At 37.3% G+C, this 19,122-nt stretch overlaps 1 protein-coding gene across 6 annotated transcripts in view; it reads right to left on the bottom strand.

The window, feature by feature from the left end:
* Positions 1-462: 462 nt before the first annotated feature.
* The window catches only part of LOC122821947 (speckle type BTB/POZ protein), a 66,291-nt gene continuing 47,631 nt past the window's right edge, over positions 463-19,122 (bottom strand). For 3 of the 6 annotated variants that reach the window (XR_006369085.1, XM_044100281.1, XM_044100282.1), the window contains exon 4: positions 1,026-1,250. Coding sequence is in view for 4 of the 6 variants with exons in the window: in XM_044100281.1 (XP_043956216.1) it covers positions 1,104-1,250 (147 nt within the window). In the remaining 2 variants the exon portion in view is untranslated. The other 3 variants (XM_044100283.1, XM_044100284.1, XR_006369084.1) reach the window with 2 other exon arrangements.

Here is a 19,122-nt window from a genome sequence, read left to right as displayed (position 1 = left end):
CCCTAAGACCACTTTTAAAGTGAAATCAACTAAATAGAAGCGATATTAGGTTACAGAATTCTTATTTTAGACATCTGTAACGTTAATGGAGGTATTGGTTGTTTTGACGTCCGTCATGGCGGAGTGGGCGGAGCTCTGGAGAGAGTGACGTCAAGTTGTGTCCAAGGAAAAAAAAACTTTCACATTTTAACTACTGACGGCGGGCCACAAAATTCATAATAGAAAACTGTTTGTTTTTTTTGTTGGTGATTTAGTTTTCTTTTACCTGATAAACAATAAAAAAAACTTTTATGAAATCTGTATATTATTGATCATTAGGTAAAGTAATTTTATTAATATATTCTCAGCAACAAGGCAGTTCAAAGTGCTTTACATGAATTAGAAGGAAATACAAACAAAGCCACAAAACTAAAAGAAAGACAAAAAGGTAAAAGTATAAAACTACATATTGGTTTCCCATGTTTAATAAGAATAAGAATAAGTAGTCGATCATTTATAAACTAGTAGGGGTTTCTCTGGATTCTTGACTGATAAAACTTAATGTTAGTTCTCCACATTTGGAGATTAGTGAAGTATAAAACTAGATGTTGGTTCCAGTTGTTCTAGTTTGAGTTCTAGATTTGTACAATATAAAGCTAAATGTTGCTTCATGTTTCTAGATCATCAGTTGCTTTCTATTTTGTTGGCCAAATACTTTACCATTCTTGATTTGTGCTCAGCGCCAAAAAATAAATCACTTCAAGGTGCACAAATGGGCCCAGAGCCACATTTTGGACACTGTTGTGCTAAATGATTTATGTCCTGAGGACTAACCTCATGCAGTATCATCCAGTTAAAACAGTGAAATAGATTCTTTTTTAAAACAACAAACCCAAAAGTGCATTATTTTAATCATCCTGATGCTAACACTCGCTGCAGGAACCCGCAGTGGATCGGGTCGGGTCTGGCTCCCAGGTTAGAGGTCATCTCCTCCTGGCCCTCTGTCGCCATCTGCTCCATCCAGAAGGCCTGAACCACTGGGAAGGAGGAGGAAGACGACCCATGAGATCCAGCTCAGAGGAAGGGGTTGAAGGTGGTGCAGGGAGCAGACAGGCTAGAGGCGTTCAAAGCACTGGGAATGGTGTGGCTGCAGCTCGGTGGCAGCGAGCGCCTCGCGGGACGGTGCACAGGTGTGTGCTACCTGTCCACCTCTGACCAAAGCCATCTGCTGCAGGGAGAGTCGGAAGAGGCAAGAGCCAAGGATCAGAATCCTGAGAGAAAAAACAACAGAGATCCAATTCTGTGTTCTGCATTTAAACTTTAATTAGTATTTCATATTGTACTCAAGCACGTCTGTTTTTCTAACAAGGCAGGGTAATTGAGAAAGGTAATTAAGAATGGGAGGAAATAACATTAATGATGCAATGAGTAGGTGAGAGAATGAGCGATCGTATTCTTTCTGCATGGATATGAGAGTTTAACTGGATGCTGCACTTTCAGCCGGGCAGATTTAGGTGCTGCTGCTGATGCAGGGAGTTCAGGAAGAGAAAAAGATAAAATTTCTTTGTTGAAATGAAAGATAGAGCGAAACACACACAAAAAAAAGAATGGGTCGGGTACTTCATCTGAGCAATGCTCTCTCCTCTCTGACAAATCCTATAGCAAATGAAACACACCACGGAGATGACAACATGGATTTATCACAGCGTTGCACGCACGCTTCTGATCGCTCTTCCACTGGCATTATAATTGGCACTTGAAGAATGTGGGATGAAGAAGCCCAAGGACACAGACGACGCAGATCCAGACGTCTGCTCAGCTGCCGATCCAATAACGGACAGAAAGGTGAGAGAAAGGGTGTGGTGCCGAGACGAAGAGCACAGCTTTACCCCGGATTTACACAGGCTAACCGCTCCAGATGAAGCTTGACCACACCAGAGACTTTACGTCACATGTGTCAAACTCAAGGCTCATGGGCCAAATCCGGCCCGCCGTAGCTTCTTATGTGGCCTTCTGGATTCTGGACTAAACACTAAATGTGCTTAAATATCATGTTATCAATCAAATCAATGCAGTTTTTATCTGTTTAGAACCTAGAGGGCCACATAAAAAGATATGACGGGCCGGATTTGGCCCACGGGCCTCGAGTTTGACACGTTTTATCAATACATCCTGACACAACCGGCCCTTTAAAAACATTCAGTATCATGATTTTGACCGAAGTGAGTTTGTCGCCGCTGGTTTGGACGTCTCTTTCAGATGCAACATGGGTTTTCAAGGTCAGCTTTGTTCCCTTTCATACATGAAGCAAACGAGTTTCCGATCTCACAGAAACAAACCGAGTTACAAAAAGACAGAAAGCTGAATAACTTCATAACTACCAAGGTGATCTGAATTACTTTCTTCTGCAGCCATTCAAACTGCAGGCGTAGCAGTTATATTCAATTTATCACATCATGGCTGCAGACATCATCAAAATTTGTTGAGGAGCTGGAAGCTGTCGGGGGTGTTCGCTGAATGACAGGACTTTCACTCACTCCACCCATTAACACAGACAGTATTTCATCAGTTTCTGCAAAGAATGAGCATCTACTTTTTATGGTTTTGTTTTTTAGCCCAGTTGCAGATATTTCCATATAAATAAATGTGATTTAAATAAAACGAAACATAAGCCACAAGTTGCCATTTAAGATTTTTATTTGCCATTTTAAATCTGCTTTCATTTTATTGAATATGTGCCGCAAAGCACCACTGAATAAAATTATGTCCCTTTTATGGGATGTAAACCAATTTAAAACAAAAAAGATAGATCCATTACTTGTTTATTTTTATGTTCTGACTATCTGCACATTACCAAGATTAAATTTAAAGGGAAAATATTATAGAAAATTAAAATTTTTGTACTTTCATTTGGGTTTCTCAGCTTCTAAAAACACCCAGCCATTTTTTGGCCGTACGTTTATGCTTCTTGCTAAACGAAAAGTGAGCCGTTTCAAAAACCTCCAGAATGTAACGTCACAAATCAGCAGAAACTGCCAGTCGCCTAGCAACCAGTGAAGTCCGACCCGTTACCTGGCAACCCAAGCTGAGTTGCAACACATTTGGTTCTGTATGAAAAGACAAGAGTCTTGGTGTTGACTTAGTGTCCTGAAATCACTTACTGCATTCTTGTTGGTTGTGCAGGAAGCTCCACTTCTAATTTTCAAAGATTGTACAGTTGTGTAATTGCGCATCTGTTTGCAGCCATTTTCACGTGTGAGCGTAAACGTTGAGTTCAAGGGCGTGATCAGCAACAGATTCTTTGTATTAAAAGTGACAAAAAAAAAATATATCAATAAATCAAAGTGTTTGTGGTTCTAATTTGGAAATATTTGCACTTATCTATAATGGTAAATGTGACTTTTTATACAGATCATGGACTATAATCTGACATCAATTAAAGCTGAGTCAGCTGTTTAGTATAAGTAAGAAAGCTTTTGAAAATTTTTGAGAAAAATCCACAATAAACTTCAAATTATGTATTAGTGCAAAAAACTGAAGGAATTTGTTGATTTTGCTTGAATTTTCACGATAATTCTCAAGAAACTGGAGGGAGAGATATAATTTCGCAGTAAACAGTATGTTATCATAATCTGTGATTATGATAACATAATATTTAAGCACACTTAGAGTTTAGTCTAGAATCTACAGGGCCACATAAAAAGCTACTGTGGGCCAGCCAGGCCTCGAGTTTGACACATGCACTAAAACAACTCAAAATGGGCAGAACTGATCAGACTAAAACCTCATTGCCTAAGAATCATTCAGTCCAGGCTTAAGTCTCTCAAATTTTGTCAAAAATAAACTAACGTAGATGTAGAGCAAATGATTTCTGAAAGTCCTCAACCAGACAAATATTCTGTTTTGACTATTATTTAGTCAGTGGAAGTAAATCAACTTTTCTCCCTTATGAAGAAATCCAGGAGCATAATATCAATCAGCCGCCCACCGCTGCTGCTGTCAGATCGATCACAGTAGAAGTTATGCCCATCCAGGCCTGTTCTGACTGAAAGTCTGCTGTGCTCATTTAAAGTCCAAATCGATCAGAAACAATAACGTCAAGTTAGGACAAAATATCAGAAAAATACACCCTTGTAATTTGGAGCTCTGGCAAAATTCAGCTTCACAGGAAGAAGCTTGTTTCAGGGTTTAAATTAAACGAATGATTGGAAAAAACATAATTTTCTCTTAATGTGACCAAATAGCAGGCGGGTCAGAAAACCAGGAAGTATAAGCTGTTATTATTTTAAAGCTCAATAAAATGTTTGACACCGATAACAAAAATATCTTTATGATTTTACTCTACTTTCCTCGTTATGTGTTCCAATATCAGCAAACCTAGAAAATTACATTTATTCTCACTTTTTATCAACAGTTTTGGACAGAAGGTATAAGTTTGTTCAATGCTTTATACCAAAATCGAGGTTCGTGAGTCAAATCCGGCCCGCCGTAGATTTTCATGTGGCTCTCTGGATTCTAGATTAAACACTAAATGTGCTTAAATATCATGTTATCAATCAAATCAATGCAGTTTTTATCTGTTTACTGCCAAATTATACCAACCAGTCCCTCCAGTTTCTTGAAAATTATCGTGGATATTACATAATTGCAGATTTTTCTCAAAAATTGTCAAAAACTTTCTTACTTGTACTAACAGCTGCTTCAGTCTTAATTGATGTCAGATTATAGTTCACAATCTACATGAAAAGTCGCATTTACTGCCGTAAATAAGCGCAAATATTTCTAAATTAGTACCACAAACACTGAAAAAAAATCACAAAAAGTATCACAAAATCCTGGAGGAACTGAAAAAATGTTCAATAATATTTAATTTTATTAATTCATTGATATTTTAACAGTTTGTGAACAAATTTTATCAATACATTCTGGCACAACTGGCCCATTAAGAGCATTTATAATCTTGATTTGGCCCAAAACAAAAATGAGTTAGACACTGCTGTTTTATACATTTTCAGTATTTTCATATACACACTGTCTTTATACGACGAACAAAAGGTTTATCATATCCCACTTTATTAATAAGCCTACTATTTTATATAGCTTTATAAAATTATCTGAGATTCTGAATTTGGGGTTTTTCATCCACATAACTACAATAAAGGCTTAAGATATTCCACTCTTTGTGTGATGAATCTATATGCTGTGTGAGTTTCACTTTCTGATATGAGTGACAAAAAATATTGAACCTTTTTGAAGCAGTATGCGAAATACAAAGTAGGGCTGCACTGAAACATCCCCCTATATGAGGGAGGCCTTCAGCAGACTCAGCGCTGTCCCTGTCCGCTCCCGTCCGCCTGTGGCCTTGGGAAAAAAGCGAAACGTGAATCCACTTCCCAAACACAAATCTTCCAGCCCAGGCTGGAGTATTCATGCCAAACGGTTGCAGGCTGTGCTTCAGGCTCTCCGTGAAGCTGGACCTCCATTCCCATCCAATCTCTCAATTTTAATCCTATCGCTCCTGCCTGCTAACAGCTGCAGCAGCAACTCAGTGTTAATGGAGAGCGTAGTGGTGTTAGAGTGTATTTTAAATCTTAACCAACATGACAGGATTATTGGTAAAAACATACGTCAATCAATCAGTTACTCTAGTTTCTTGTGATTCACACAAAATCAACAGAGTCCGCACATCTCTGTGAGTACCTCTGTCGCAATAATCAAATAATCTCATGCTCAGTAATGTCCATTTGCATGACTTTTGATTGATTTTTCTCTCTTTTTACCAAGAATTAGATTACAAAAGTCTTCAGCTCGCCCTTTTTTATTTAATTTACAGAGATTTCATGATTCATTTTATTTGTTGTTTCTGTTATTTTGTTTACTTATTTATTTTGGATATTTAAAATCTCTTCCAGTTCTGCTGTTAAATGTTCATTACAATGTGAAGTTTGAGATTATGTTCTTGCATTATTATGTCTTTATTACTATTATATTACTTTAAAATAGTCTCAAAACAATATTATTAACAATCTGTTATCATGACAGGCCTATTTGTGAGTTTATTAAACATTTTCCGCTAAAATGAGCAAAAAAAACATTGAGTGAATGCTAACTCCCACCTATAGGGGGCAGTACTTCTTACATAGACTCCACTGCTGCCTCAACCTCATTTGAGGTTATCCGATAGTCTGTGATCAATATGGTGAATAAAAAAAAGTGCAAGTATTGGAAAAGTCCTTGCAAATATTTCTAAATTAGCACCATAAAATCTGTGATTATGATTCCAAAAAAGTCACAAAAACAAATATTTCAAAATATGTTCAATATTATTTAATTCTAAGAAGTACTTATTGAATGCAGAGAGAGTCATTTATTTTAAAAGTTGGTTAGTGGTCTTCTGGTTCTGGTCTGCTCTGCATCCCCAGAACCAGAACCAAACGAGGAGAAGCGGCATTTAGCATCTATGCACCAAAAATCTGGAACAAACTTCCAGAAAACTGTAAAACAGCTGAAACACTGACTTCCTTTAAATCTCAACTAAAAACTCACTTGTTTAGAGTTGTATTCAAAACGTAATCAATTGCAAATTTATTGACGGAATCTGACTATGTTGTGTTTTTATTGTTGATTCTATGTTGCATTGTATTTTTGTGTTTGATTTGATGTAAAGCACTTTGAAATGCCTTGATGCTGAAATGTGCTATACAAATAAAGTTTGATTGATTGATTGATTGATTAGTGGGGTTGAACAACACATTCTGGCACAACCAGCCAGAATAATCTTGATTTGACCAAAAACAAACATGAGTTTGTTTCACTGAGCCACAAGTCGCTTTATTTCTGGTTATTAGCAGCAGATTTTTAAGTTTAATTCTTTTTTTTTTCTGCCATGTTGCAAGATTTCAGATACACTGCAAAAACACAAAATCTCACCAAGTATTTTTAGTCTAGTTCCAGTACATTTTAAATAAGACAAACTAACTTACAAGGAATATTTTAGCAACAAATGGAGGTTTGTTTAAAGTAAATAATTCCTTAATATTGATGGGAAAGTACTGGTACTTGCCAGATTATTTCACTTATAACAAGACATTTGTCCCATGTTATAAGTGATCTTTTCTGTCAATTAAACTAGTACTTTTTCATCAATATTAAGGATTATTTTCTTAAGACAAACCTCCATTTCTTTCTCAAATATTCCTTGTAAGTTAGTTTGTCTTATTTAAAGTGTACTGAAACTAAACTAAAAATACTTGGTAAGATTTTGTGTTTTTGCAGTGTTTAACTATGTTGTAAGTTTTAGAATTGGTGTAACTTAATAAAATGTTTTTCCTGATATTTTTGTTGGTTTTTATGTCGGTTTCACGTCTGTAGTTGGTTTAGTCCAAAGTAGTTGATGGGTAATTTCAGGTGGTCCAGTTTCTTTTCTCACAGGGGAAACTCCAGCTAATAATTTTTTGTGATATTTTCAGATAGAGCTAATATCTTTGGAGCCAAGAGCCTCCTAGGCGGTGGGCAGTGCTGCTGCCAGGCATGGCTGCTTGCATCCAGTTTTTCCACCACCACCAAACGCCTGCTGTGCCACAATTAGCAGTCATTAGCAGCTCTGAGGAACTGGGGAGATTGTCAGGGGGTTGCAGAGCAGAGGTAGGGGAGAGACTGGAGCGCCATGGCGAGCTTACAGCGCTCATCAAGACTGCATCTCCATCCCAGCAAACACAGTTAATTTGATGTCTGTGAATGGCCAAGACTGTAAAAAAAACACAATTTGACAAATGTGGTGTCTCCATTGAAGAAGAAACTCAATTAAAATCATATGTGAATAAGTTTGTTAAAAAAAAAAAGTGTCATCATCCTACCATTTCCTGTCGTCTTCTTCATCATTTCTGTCAGTAGTAACATCCAGTTGCTGATCACATGATGAAAAGCCTTTTGTGGAAAACACTAGTTTGGATGAAGCTAAAAAAACACAAAAACACCTCGTCTAAGCACAAAAACGTATCAAACAATGGTGCGTTTCTGCGCAGCAAATTTATTTTTCAAATTCCAAACTGCATCGTTATCTGGTCAATGCAAATGCAGCTACTGATTAAAAACAAAAGAATCAGTGAAAGTACATATAACGGACTGAAACTGATCAGATGGAGTATTTCACACAAGCTGCAGTACCACTGACCCTAAAGTCGTGATCAACAAGCGGATGTCTCTAGATGAAAAAGAGGACAAGCAGTTGTAGGAGGATGATTTTTTTAAAATGACTTATTCACATATGAGTTTCAGTGAAACACCACACTTAAACTTCTGGGTGCTCACAGCACAAATATGCCATTTCACAACACAATTGTGAAAGTATGTTTTTCTTTTTTTTTTTTCGGAATATTGCCAAAGTTTTGCAGACATTTGTGATGGAAATGTAGCTACAGTGTAGAAATCTACAAAGATGTATTGTTAGGAAGAGGTATCACTCTGTAAAACGTTTGTGTTAGTACTATAGATCTTGAAAAGCCATCAATACTGCAAAAACACAAAATTTTACCAAGTAATTGTGGTCTAGTTTCTAGTGCAAATATCTTAGTATACTTGAAATAAGACAAACTAACTTACAAGTAACTTTTCAGTAAGATATAGAAGCTCATTTGAATAAATGATTAATATTGGTATTAGTATTTTGCTTATAACAAGACATTTTTCCTGTATAAGTTATTTTGTCTGCCAATGTAACAAACACTTTTTCATCAATATTAAGAAATTATTTACTTAAAAGCAAGCCTCTATATCTTGCTTGCAAGTTAATTTGTCTTATTTCAAGTGTAAAAAGATATTTGCACTAGAAACTAGACCAAAAATACTAGGTAAGATTTTGGTTATTTTTGTTGGTTTTTTTGCCTATAGAAGGGTAGCAGATAATAAGAGAAGGATGAACACGAAAGGTTCTCATCCTCAGCAAACCTTGATGCCTGTTCTAAAAGATAAAGTCCAACTCGATGGACGTAGAGAGGAAAGAGTGGCTGTGAAGATGACTGATGCATTGATGGAGGCAGAAGCAAAGTAACCTCTTTGGTTTTTATGGCAGGAGAGTGGCAGCTTGTCCTTTGCTTCAGCTCTCACCGGGTCTCCGAGCGGCAGGACGGTACCATCTCATCTCCCCTGCTGTGATTTGTGCGTCCGATCACAGAGGCGGCCACTTTCACAGCTGCTACATTGTCAGGGCTAAGCGGGATATGGCATGTGGAGCCACTGCTGTGTGTATTTCTCTGCGTGTTTGTGTGGAGTTGTGTAGCTATCTGTGAAAGGAAGACATTAATTTGCTGTATCATTTCATGCTGGGACAGTCGGCCCCTTCCACACAGACACTTTTTTTCCTTCGCTCTAAAGCTATGGCTCTATAGCTGGCATGTCTGCCATAATAAACAACCTGCGTTGGAGAACTGAATTTAAACCAGGGCCATATTGCATATTTCTCTACATGAGGTTGGGGGAGAGAAACATCAATAAAGATGACACCGTTTAAGAGGCAGACAACCTTTACAAAAGAGCGGTGGGTTTAATGGGCTGATCGCGTGGCTCATAAACCACAGGCACAGCCGACCACAACCAAGAGTCAGCTTTGCAAACGACTGCAGCAGAGAAATGATGCAACACTGGATGTTTTTGCATGAGTCAGTAAGATAGTTACAGCTTCAAGAACTCACAGGAACCAGACCCAAGTGGTGCAACGCTGAGTTTGGGTGGATTCTGTTTAAACATTTCCCAAAAATATAATCCTCCAGGTATTTAGAAGTGGGCAAACTTTACTTAATTCCTTTAAAAAATAGAGCTGATTCCACAAGAGAAGACGGCAACAACTTCCAGGTTGAGCACCTGAAGTGATGCGAGGATAAGTTTCTCCCAAAACAATCAGAGTCATAAAGTTTTGAAGTTCAATGCAGACAGTCGGGTTAAAAAGAGACAACTGTGGAAAATCTAAAAAAACAACCCAGGATAACGTGGCTTTATGCAAAAAAACAGCTGATGGTCGGTTGGTCGGCCGGTCGATCAGTGGGTCGGTCGGTGGCTGGGTGATTGGTCAGCCACCGACCTACCAAGATGGCGGTGGGTGGTCAGTTGGTCAACCCATCGACAAACCACCCACCAACCACCAATCAGTGGGTTGATTGGTCGGTTGGTCGATCAGTGGGTCGGTGGGTGGTTGGTTGATTGGTCAGTTGGTAGGTCGGTGGGTCAGTGGGTGGTTGGTTGTTTTTTGGCAATAAAAGTGGATGATGTTTCTAGTCAAAAACACTTTTGGCAAAAGAAAATGCTTTAGGCCATTATTTTAGGAAGGTGATGATATTTATACCTTTAATAGGTCAAAAAAGAAATGAATTTGAGGAAAGTAGTGAAACAACACAGAGAAATTTTCTCTCTCTTTTGTTGTGATATGTTGTGAATAATTTAGTAAAGAAACATCTATTTTGAGTTATGTTAAAGTCAAAGTTTAATCTTATTTCACATTTTATGAAGAATATAAAATTAGGTCCTTTCCTAAAATATCTGCTTTCAACGACTTATAAAGTGAGTTTCATTCTATAAATCAAATTATCGACTATGATTAGACAATTATGATTGGTCTGATTTCCTTGTTCAAACAGACTTAAACTTAGACTCCATGTACTTCCCCTGTTTGGAACTTAATTAGAAATAAACAGCTTCTCTCTGATTAAAAACTACCCTCTGGAAATAATACCTTAAATATTCTAACCTTACACTTTATGATTGACAACAAATTCAATAAAAAAATCTGAAGTTAATCAAAAAAGCAAAATAAAATTAAAGTCTGTACATCCAAACCCTGATTAAGCTTATTTGTCTAAGAGCTCCATTGTTGCCCAACTCTACAGGCTAATAACAACAATTATGTTCCTTGTCTCGGGAGAGCGCTTCCATCTGAACTGCAATATAAATGAAGCTCATGAATTTCCATGTGGCGCAGAGCCAAGATAAACACAGAAATAATCAACCCCACAAAGAAGCTGGCACTTCAAGATGCCATTAATTGAATATTATTTGACTACGACAACTTTTATGTAAATCATATGAAAACCAAACACCCTAAAGCAGATGTGTCAAACTTAAGGCCCGTGGGCCAAATCCGGCCCACCATAGCTTTTTATGAGGCCCTATAGATTCTAGACTAAACACTAAGTGTGCTTAAGCATTATGTTATCAATCAAATCAATCCAATTTTTATCTATTTACTGCCAAATTATATCAATCACTCCCTCCAGTTTCTTGAAAATTATCGTGGAAATTCACACTAAATCAACAAATCTTAATAAATAATTATGAGTTTATTAAAGATTTTTCTCAAAAATGTAAAAAAAAAAAAAGTCAGATTATAGTCCATAAGCTTTATAAAAAGTCACATTTACCGTTTTAAATAAGTGCACATATTTCCAAATTTGTACCACAAACACTTCACAAAAAGTATCACAAAGTCCTGGAGGAACTGACAAGATGTTCAATAATATTTCAATTTTAAGATTCATTGATAATTTAACAGTTTGTGAACAGGTTTTATCAATACATTCTGGTACAACCGGCCCTTTAATAGCATTTACGATTTGATTTGGCCCAAAACGAGAATGAGTTTGACACCGCTGCTCTAAAGTAAGGAAAACGGTTTTAACAGCTTTAACTTTGATCAACTCAAACAAATTTTTGACAAATTCTTCAGTGGGTCGCTAAAAGAACAGTGCAGTTAATTGATTTTTAAATATTAGAGCCATTAATCAATTTTAAAAAAATAAATTCAGCATCTCTGATAATATCGTTTTCAACCCCATCTTTAAACTTGGGCTCCATTCATCATTTACTGTCGTTCGTTCAAGGTTAATTACTGCACCGGAAAGATACTTCACTCAGGGTCGGCACTTTACGAAACATACTCTGGGTCTTGAAAACAATTTGCTCGAGAATTTTACAAATGAGCGATCACTGTATAAACTGTAATAATAAAACAGGAAATGGTGGCAGCAGAAAGCCACTGGAACATCTACAAGTAAAATCACTTCATTTAGATGGAGATGTATGCAGATGCATGCAAAACTAGACACTGACCTCAGCTCACCACACACAGGAGAAGTAAATACCCAAATTTCCAAGTTTTGACCATCTTCTGCTTTGCCACCTGCCAAAAGATAGCGTTTTTTATTTATTTTATCATTAATATGCAAATATGAAGAATTAGATCTCTGTGTTGGATTGAATTAATCCCTGCCACCCCTTCTGCTTGTGCTGTAATCACAAATTACAGACAGGCATCTGACGGTAAGCTAAAGCTTTGGATCCTGTCAGAGGGCCTTTTACCTCAGGGGAGAAATCCCAATCAACACAACCGGTCAGACACTTGGATGCAGGAGCAGCATAGTAATTTGGTACTCCCACTGTCAGTTTCAAAGGGATATTAATTTTCCTCTTTTTCTCTCTATTCTTTATCTCTCTGCTCTTGTAGCGACATTGTGGAGACGAATGCTGTGGCCGGTTTCCTGACATGTTAATCAGTGGACAATTTGTTCTCATTTAGCAAGCGGGATGTTTGCGGAGATAAAAGAACCTCCTCCCCATCAGAACAATTTCCTGAGGTTTAGCATTAATAAGGATTGTGCATGTGAAATTTTCCTGCTGTGTGTTTTAGTGTTAAAATCACAGTTTTTACAACAATACAAGCAGATTTAGAGGCAGCAGTTTAAGTTGATAGACAAATGTAGAAGCATTCTGATGTAAAACAAACAAAAGTGACTCCTTTACTCACTTTTATTTGGGCCATATCAAAAATCTGAATGTTCTTAAAGGACCGGTTGTAAAAGAATGTATTGATAAAAGCATTAAACCGTTAATATATCAATAAATAGCTGTTTGTTTCAGCATTCAGTAAGCATATCTTAAAATTAAATAATATTGAGCATCTTTTCACACTAATCAGTCCTCCCACGATTTCGTGACTGTTTGTTGCAATCAATTAATAGATTTTAGATATTTGTAAGATATTTTTATAATATTTGTGCAAATGTAAAATGTGTTGGTTGGTTGATGGGTCGGTTGTTGGTTGGTGATTGATTGGTCGGTTTTTGGTTGGTTTGTTGGTGGGTCGGTTGTTGGTTGGTGATTGATTGGTCGGTTGTTGGTTGGTTTGTTGGTTGGTGGTTGCTTGGTGTGTTGGTAGGTTGAGTGGTAGATTTTAATTTGGAGATATTTGTCAGGAATTTTTATATTCGTGCTAATGTATGATGTTAAATGTGACAGAACAAACTTAAGATTGAGAGAAACCCTACTAGTTTATATATTATCGACTACTTATTCTTATTCCTATTAAACATGGGTAATCAATATGTAATTTTATACTTTTACCTTTTTGTCCTTTTTTTGGTTTGTTGCTTTGTTTGTATTTCCTTCTAATTCATGTAAAGCACTTTAAGCTGCCTTGTTGCTGAAAATGTGGTATATAAATAAAATTACCTTCCATACAAGTAGATATATTCATAACAAGTTGCAGACAGGAGAGAAAATGTGACACCTCTCATGAACAGCAACATTTGTGAGAGAGGCGAGGCAACAAGAGAGGCGATATAACACGCCTCATTCAGATGACAAAGAGGGACAGACAATGGGTGGAGCAGCATTATTTCAGCTCCCCTCTGACAGTACTCTAATTTAATGAGGCGCAATGTGAGTGCTCGGGTGAATCTCTGTCTCACTTGTCTGGAGCAAGGTCAATGTGCAGAGGAAACAACAACTAAACAAAGAACTGGCTTGTAAGGGGGGAAAAAGTGACTAAACTCAGATTACAAACCACCTACAGTGCAAACAAGAAAAGCTGCGCTGGCAGCTCTGAGTATCCCATAATTAAGCTGTAAAGGGAGACACAGTGAGCGATGTTTGTGGCTGTAACCGGATTTTGCAGAGAAGAGGACTCAGATTATTAAACTGTGTTGCACGCCTCCCCTGATGTGACACTGCAAACGCTGCTTTTGTAGTTGAAGTGACAACAACAGAGCAACATCGTCCATCCAGACTCATAAACTTGGAAAGGGTCTAACTCCAGCCGCTTGGCTTCACCGCGTCCTTCCTTCCTCCATCTGTCCGTCACTCCAGACACGCCATTCCAGGCAGCAGTCGCCTGGCAACATGGCTCAGACTCTGAGCATATTTCCCAGTTCGGGTAAGATATACACTTTCAGCTTCACTGTTATTTCATTAGAACGGAGCATGTGGGTTACTGTTTCTGCATCTCTGTCTCCAGCCACCTGCTTTTATTGAAGTCTGCCCCCGGAGTGTTTGCTGGGGGAATATTAAAAAGACGGCTGCCGCTGAACGGGATATTATAACATAATTAGCAGGGGATCCGGGCTGGCACGCTGCACAAAAACAGATGGCCTGCTAATTCTATTAGCAGGGCAAAAATGACCACAAAGCTTTCAGCATTGGTGGAGTGGTGTGACCTTGAAGCCCCTGGAAAGGCCTGATGCACAGAGCCTCAAACTTTCACTGACCCCAGACACGACAGACTGGACATTTTATGAATAAGAACAACAGTTCTTATTGTTTAATCTCGTTATTTTTAATGTAGCAACCCCATCATTTTCTGCAACTTAATGATGTGAGATATTCAACCAGACAATAAATAACAGACAATTATATTACAACAAACACAAACATTTTTCTCATGTAGAAACATTCAACACCATCATGGCCCCAACATTGAAATGTCATATGCCTATTGCTGGGTTTCAGACACGTGACCTGGATGACCCTAAGAACAACAGTTCTTATTGTTTAATCTCGTTATTTTTAATGTAGCAACCCCATCATTTTCTGCAACTTGAAAAGATATTCAACCAGACAATAAATAACAGACAATTATATTACAACAAACACAAAATAATTTTCTCATGTAGAAAAATTCAACACCAACAAGGCACCAACATTTAAATGTCATATATGCTGCTATTGCTGGGTTTCAGACACGTGACCTGGATGACCCAAGAAAATTCAGATGGGGGCCAGGAAGTGGACTTCTCTTTTTCAGAACAGAGCAAAATGGATCGCTAATGGGCTGGAACAGACGAGGTAACTTGAAAAAATATGCATATGATCAGTATTATCTCAGTAAAAACGACTTGTCATATAATCCTGAGGATTTTCAAGTGTACTAAGATATTTGCTGTAGAAACTAGACCAAAAATACTTAAGATTGGATGATTTTACATGAAAATTTTGATTTCTTTAACCCTCCAAGTCCTAAACGGAGCGCCAGCAATCCAGCTAAATTTGCAGTACCGTAATTCTGCCACACTTTGCACCATCTGAAAAATTCTAACGTTTCTGAAAGGGGAGATGTTGTACTTTCCAGCCAATATCGTGTTATTACGGTAATTTCACCCCGGTGGTGGCAGGGAGTTAAAGAGGCGCTCTTTGAATAAATGGCAAATTGCAAAAATAACTTGCTAGATATTGAAAGTTCCAGTTGTTATGGATAAATTGGCGACTATATTTACTCACAGGACTTTTAAAGACCTGGATACAATTACAATAAGCAAAAATATCCAGGCGGAGATTATTAATTTAGGACATAAAGGGTTAAAGCAGTATCTATTCGTTTTTATGAAGGAATATTGGATTTAACAAATTCTTTAATCTATTTACGGTCAAAATTTAAAGTTGACATATTGCCCAAAATCTCCTCTGTCACCCTGAAAGCGAATGATGCATTACATTTAAATATATATATATATAATAAAAAAAAACTCTACCCTAATTTTCATTAGGTGACCATAGCAACCAAATCGTTACGTATCCTTTTTTTTGCAGTGCTCTAATGTTGATCATAATTAGAGGAGCTCTGTTGCTTTTAAGCTGAAGTATTGAATGAAAGCAAAGCCGAGTGCTGCAGCTCCATTTGACTGTCCACATGCAAACCTCTGCTCTGCCCCGAATGCTGAGTGGAGGTTCTGTCACTTCAACGCGGCCTTGCCGTTCATCTTTACCTCGGCTCCAGCGCTCTCCCTCCCAGTTTTCAATATGCCATCTTTCATCGCTCAGAAGATTCCATTTTCTTTCTCTATAAATTTCCCTGACACATTTTTCAGCCTTTCTCGCTTTTTCATTCTGTCCTTCCCTAACAGAGCGCTGTCCCTCTGCCTGGGAAGCAATCATCCTTCTTCCTTTCCCTCTTTATTTACATGACACAGAGGTTCTCTCCGAGGCCGACGCGAATGGCAAAAGGCAGGCTTTTACAAAACGGCTAAGGTTTAATATGTTCCCCTTGCTTTTCATCAAAACCCAAGAGCCTCACAGCAGAACTAACAGTCCCCCATAATCGGATTCTCCTTGTGTAAATATCATGGGCCCGGGCTCATCTTTATTTTATTAACACCTCTGTCACTAAAGACCCCCACTGTGTTCTAATATCATTTTGGCTTCAGGGCCAGTTGATGCCAATCTCATATCGTCCACCCCTGGCCTTCACAAAAAACCGCCTGACACACAAATAGGGCCATGCAGCTGGTTATAAAATATATGATTTTTTCTTTTTGGGGGGTTTGATAGATGCCCAAAGGTAGTAAAATACCCAAAAATTGTACTCTAGTAAAAGTAGCACTACTTCAACATATTTTTACTCGAGTAAAATTAAAAAGTAGCCATCTGAGTAATCACTCAAGAGTAAAAAGTATTTGGTAACAAGTACTGTGTGACTGATCAAATGATCTTTTATTCAATATTTACAAATTGAATCATCAGACAACCAAAATATAAAGTTAAATTTTGGTGTTTTAAGGACAAAAATGACAATAATTCATATAAGTAACAAAAAATAACAAAATCAGGCAGAAATAATTTTTCCAAATTAGTTTCTTTCAATATAAATCTTATGAAAATTTAACAAAAACTGTGTGGTGAATTTTTGGTTAAAACGGTTTTTTTTTCATTCAGTCGTTTGAAAATCCAGAAATTTTACTCAAATAAAAGGAGAAATATTTCATAATAAAATTACTGGTAAAAAAGTACAGCTGAGATAGTTATCAAATCACCAATCATTTAATATTTCAAAAAATTACTAATCAGATGGACCAAAATATAAAGGTTGCTACCCAACTCTGCAAAGCACCAAAATGACAATAATTTTTATTAGTAAAAAAATAATGTAGCACAATATAATTTTTCAAATTAGTTTCAATATAAATCTTATGATTGTGTTAAAATGTGGCTTTTTAGTGCTAAAATTCCTCCAGCAGAAAATATCTCTGCATGTTATCCAGCCTGGGTGCCAATAAAAACATTTTGTTCAAACCAAAATTATTCATCGCCATGACAGATTCAGGTTTTAAAGTAATCATTTATTTTTACTGTCATTTTTCTTGTGACTGGAAGCGATATTAATGTTTAGGAGAGACAGTCAGAGTCCTGACTTGAATCTGCAACCTGCCTGCTGATTTGGGTCTTCCTCACATCCATGGAAACTAATTTTTAGAGATCATTTCTGACACTAACCCCTAAATTTAAGAGTGTATCTCTGAAGATCAGATAAACATGCAGTTTATGTTTGTGATCAACAGGTCGCTAGCTGCTTGCTATGTTTCCCTGTTTGGACTAGAAATACTTCCATCACAAAAACCAGCGTTTGTGTATGCTTTTTAACAAATAAAATCTAAAGGTAGAACTTAGGATGTTTTCACACCCGATAGTCCGGTAGACTTGGTTGAGTTGGGAACCAAAACTGCAACATTTGCTACATTTTCAGCTGCATTCACCCTCCACTGTGTCCAAGGATCCAAACTAACCGAAAAACCTGTTCCTCCCGTCGCCTGTGGGGGCGCTGCACCAAGAACTGCTGACACAAAACCTCTGAAGAAGACCAGCGCAACTTCCTTCTTCACAAAATGTAAACAAAAATGACTCGTGTCAGATTTTAGCAGTTGTAAGATTTCTGCATTACTAGTTCGGACATTGCCTCTTAGCTGCTAACGCTAGCAACGCTCCTGCAGGCGGCCATTGTTACGAGTCACTGAGTCATGTCCACAAAACCAAGCTGTTCCAATAAGCCCTTATTTCTTACCCTATTTTATAAATATGTCTTACATTAAAGCTGATGTTTTGATATGTCAAATATTTTCCCTTGAGATAAATTCATAAATACTTTGGTTTCTGTCTGCAAGAGAGGACTTACCAAAATGGTCTTTTACATTGGTCAATAATTCAATATTACATAATTACCGCTGTTAAAATGAGTTTGTTAAATGTAACAAACCATGACTCCTATACTTTATGAAATATGGCATCCTGTTTGAAGATTGTTACGAATATATATTCAAACAAACGAGGCAATTAGTCCAATTTCTGTTGTTTATTAAAGGTTTAAAAAATTACAGCAGCTGCAGCGCGTCACAGCAAAGGGATAATAAGCTGATAAACAGGTGAAAAACAGCTTTAAACCATTTATATTCTGATTTCCTCGCTCTGTGTCGGCTTTACGTTATTTTGAGTCTGTGCACCCTTCTTTTCATGCTGCTCTGGGCAACAGCCCATGAAGTTCATATTGTCTCATATTTTTCACAAGTACCGTCTGATAAAAAGTTGAATTTATGATGCATTCTGTGGAGGCGTAACTCAACAGAAACTACTGCGATGGATTTTCCTCAGTTTGTTTTTATAGTTTATTCATAAAACCTGAATTTTTAAAATCCAAATAAGTAAAAAAAATGACATTACAGCACCTATCCACTTCTCTATTTTAAAACAAACACAGTGAAGCAACAGATTTAGCTGAGAAAATTGTGTGTATATTATTCACCTGTTTTATCGCAGTTGTAAAACTCAATCAGGGCTGTGTTGGGTGTTTAATGCAGACGAAATAAAGCATGTTGGTTTGCAAATCAAATCTGCTGGGGCCCCATTAAACCCAGAGGCGTCTATAAGCATCACAGCGACAAAAAAGTACAAAGTGACAGCTGGTAACTCCTACTGACTTACAGTCAGAGTATACCAAGAAATGAACAAGGACATTTCAGGAAGCAGCCACACCTCTGGAGAAATTAGATAGAAAAGTAAGAAATTAATGTTTCAAAATTGGCAAACAAAAACTATTTATGCTGTATGACTTTTCCCCTC

The sequence above is a fragment of the Gambusia affinis genome, linkage group LG19 (assembly GCF_019740435.1).
Source record: "Gambusia affinis linkage group LG19, SWU_Gaff_1.0, whole genome shotgun sequence".
NCBI classification, from domain to species: Eukaryota; Metazoa; Chordata; class Actinopteri; order Cyprinodontiformes; family Poeciliidae; genus Gambusia; species Gambusia affinis.
This window is presented reverse-complemented; position numbering and strand designations above follow the sequence as displayed.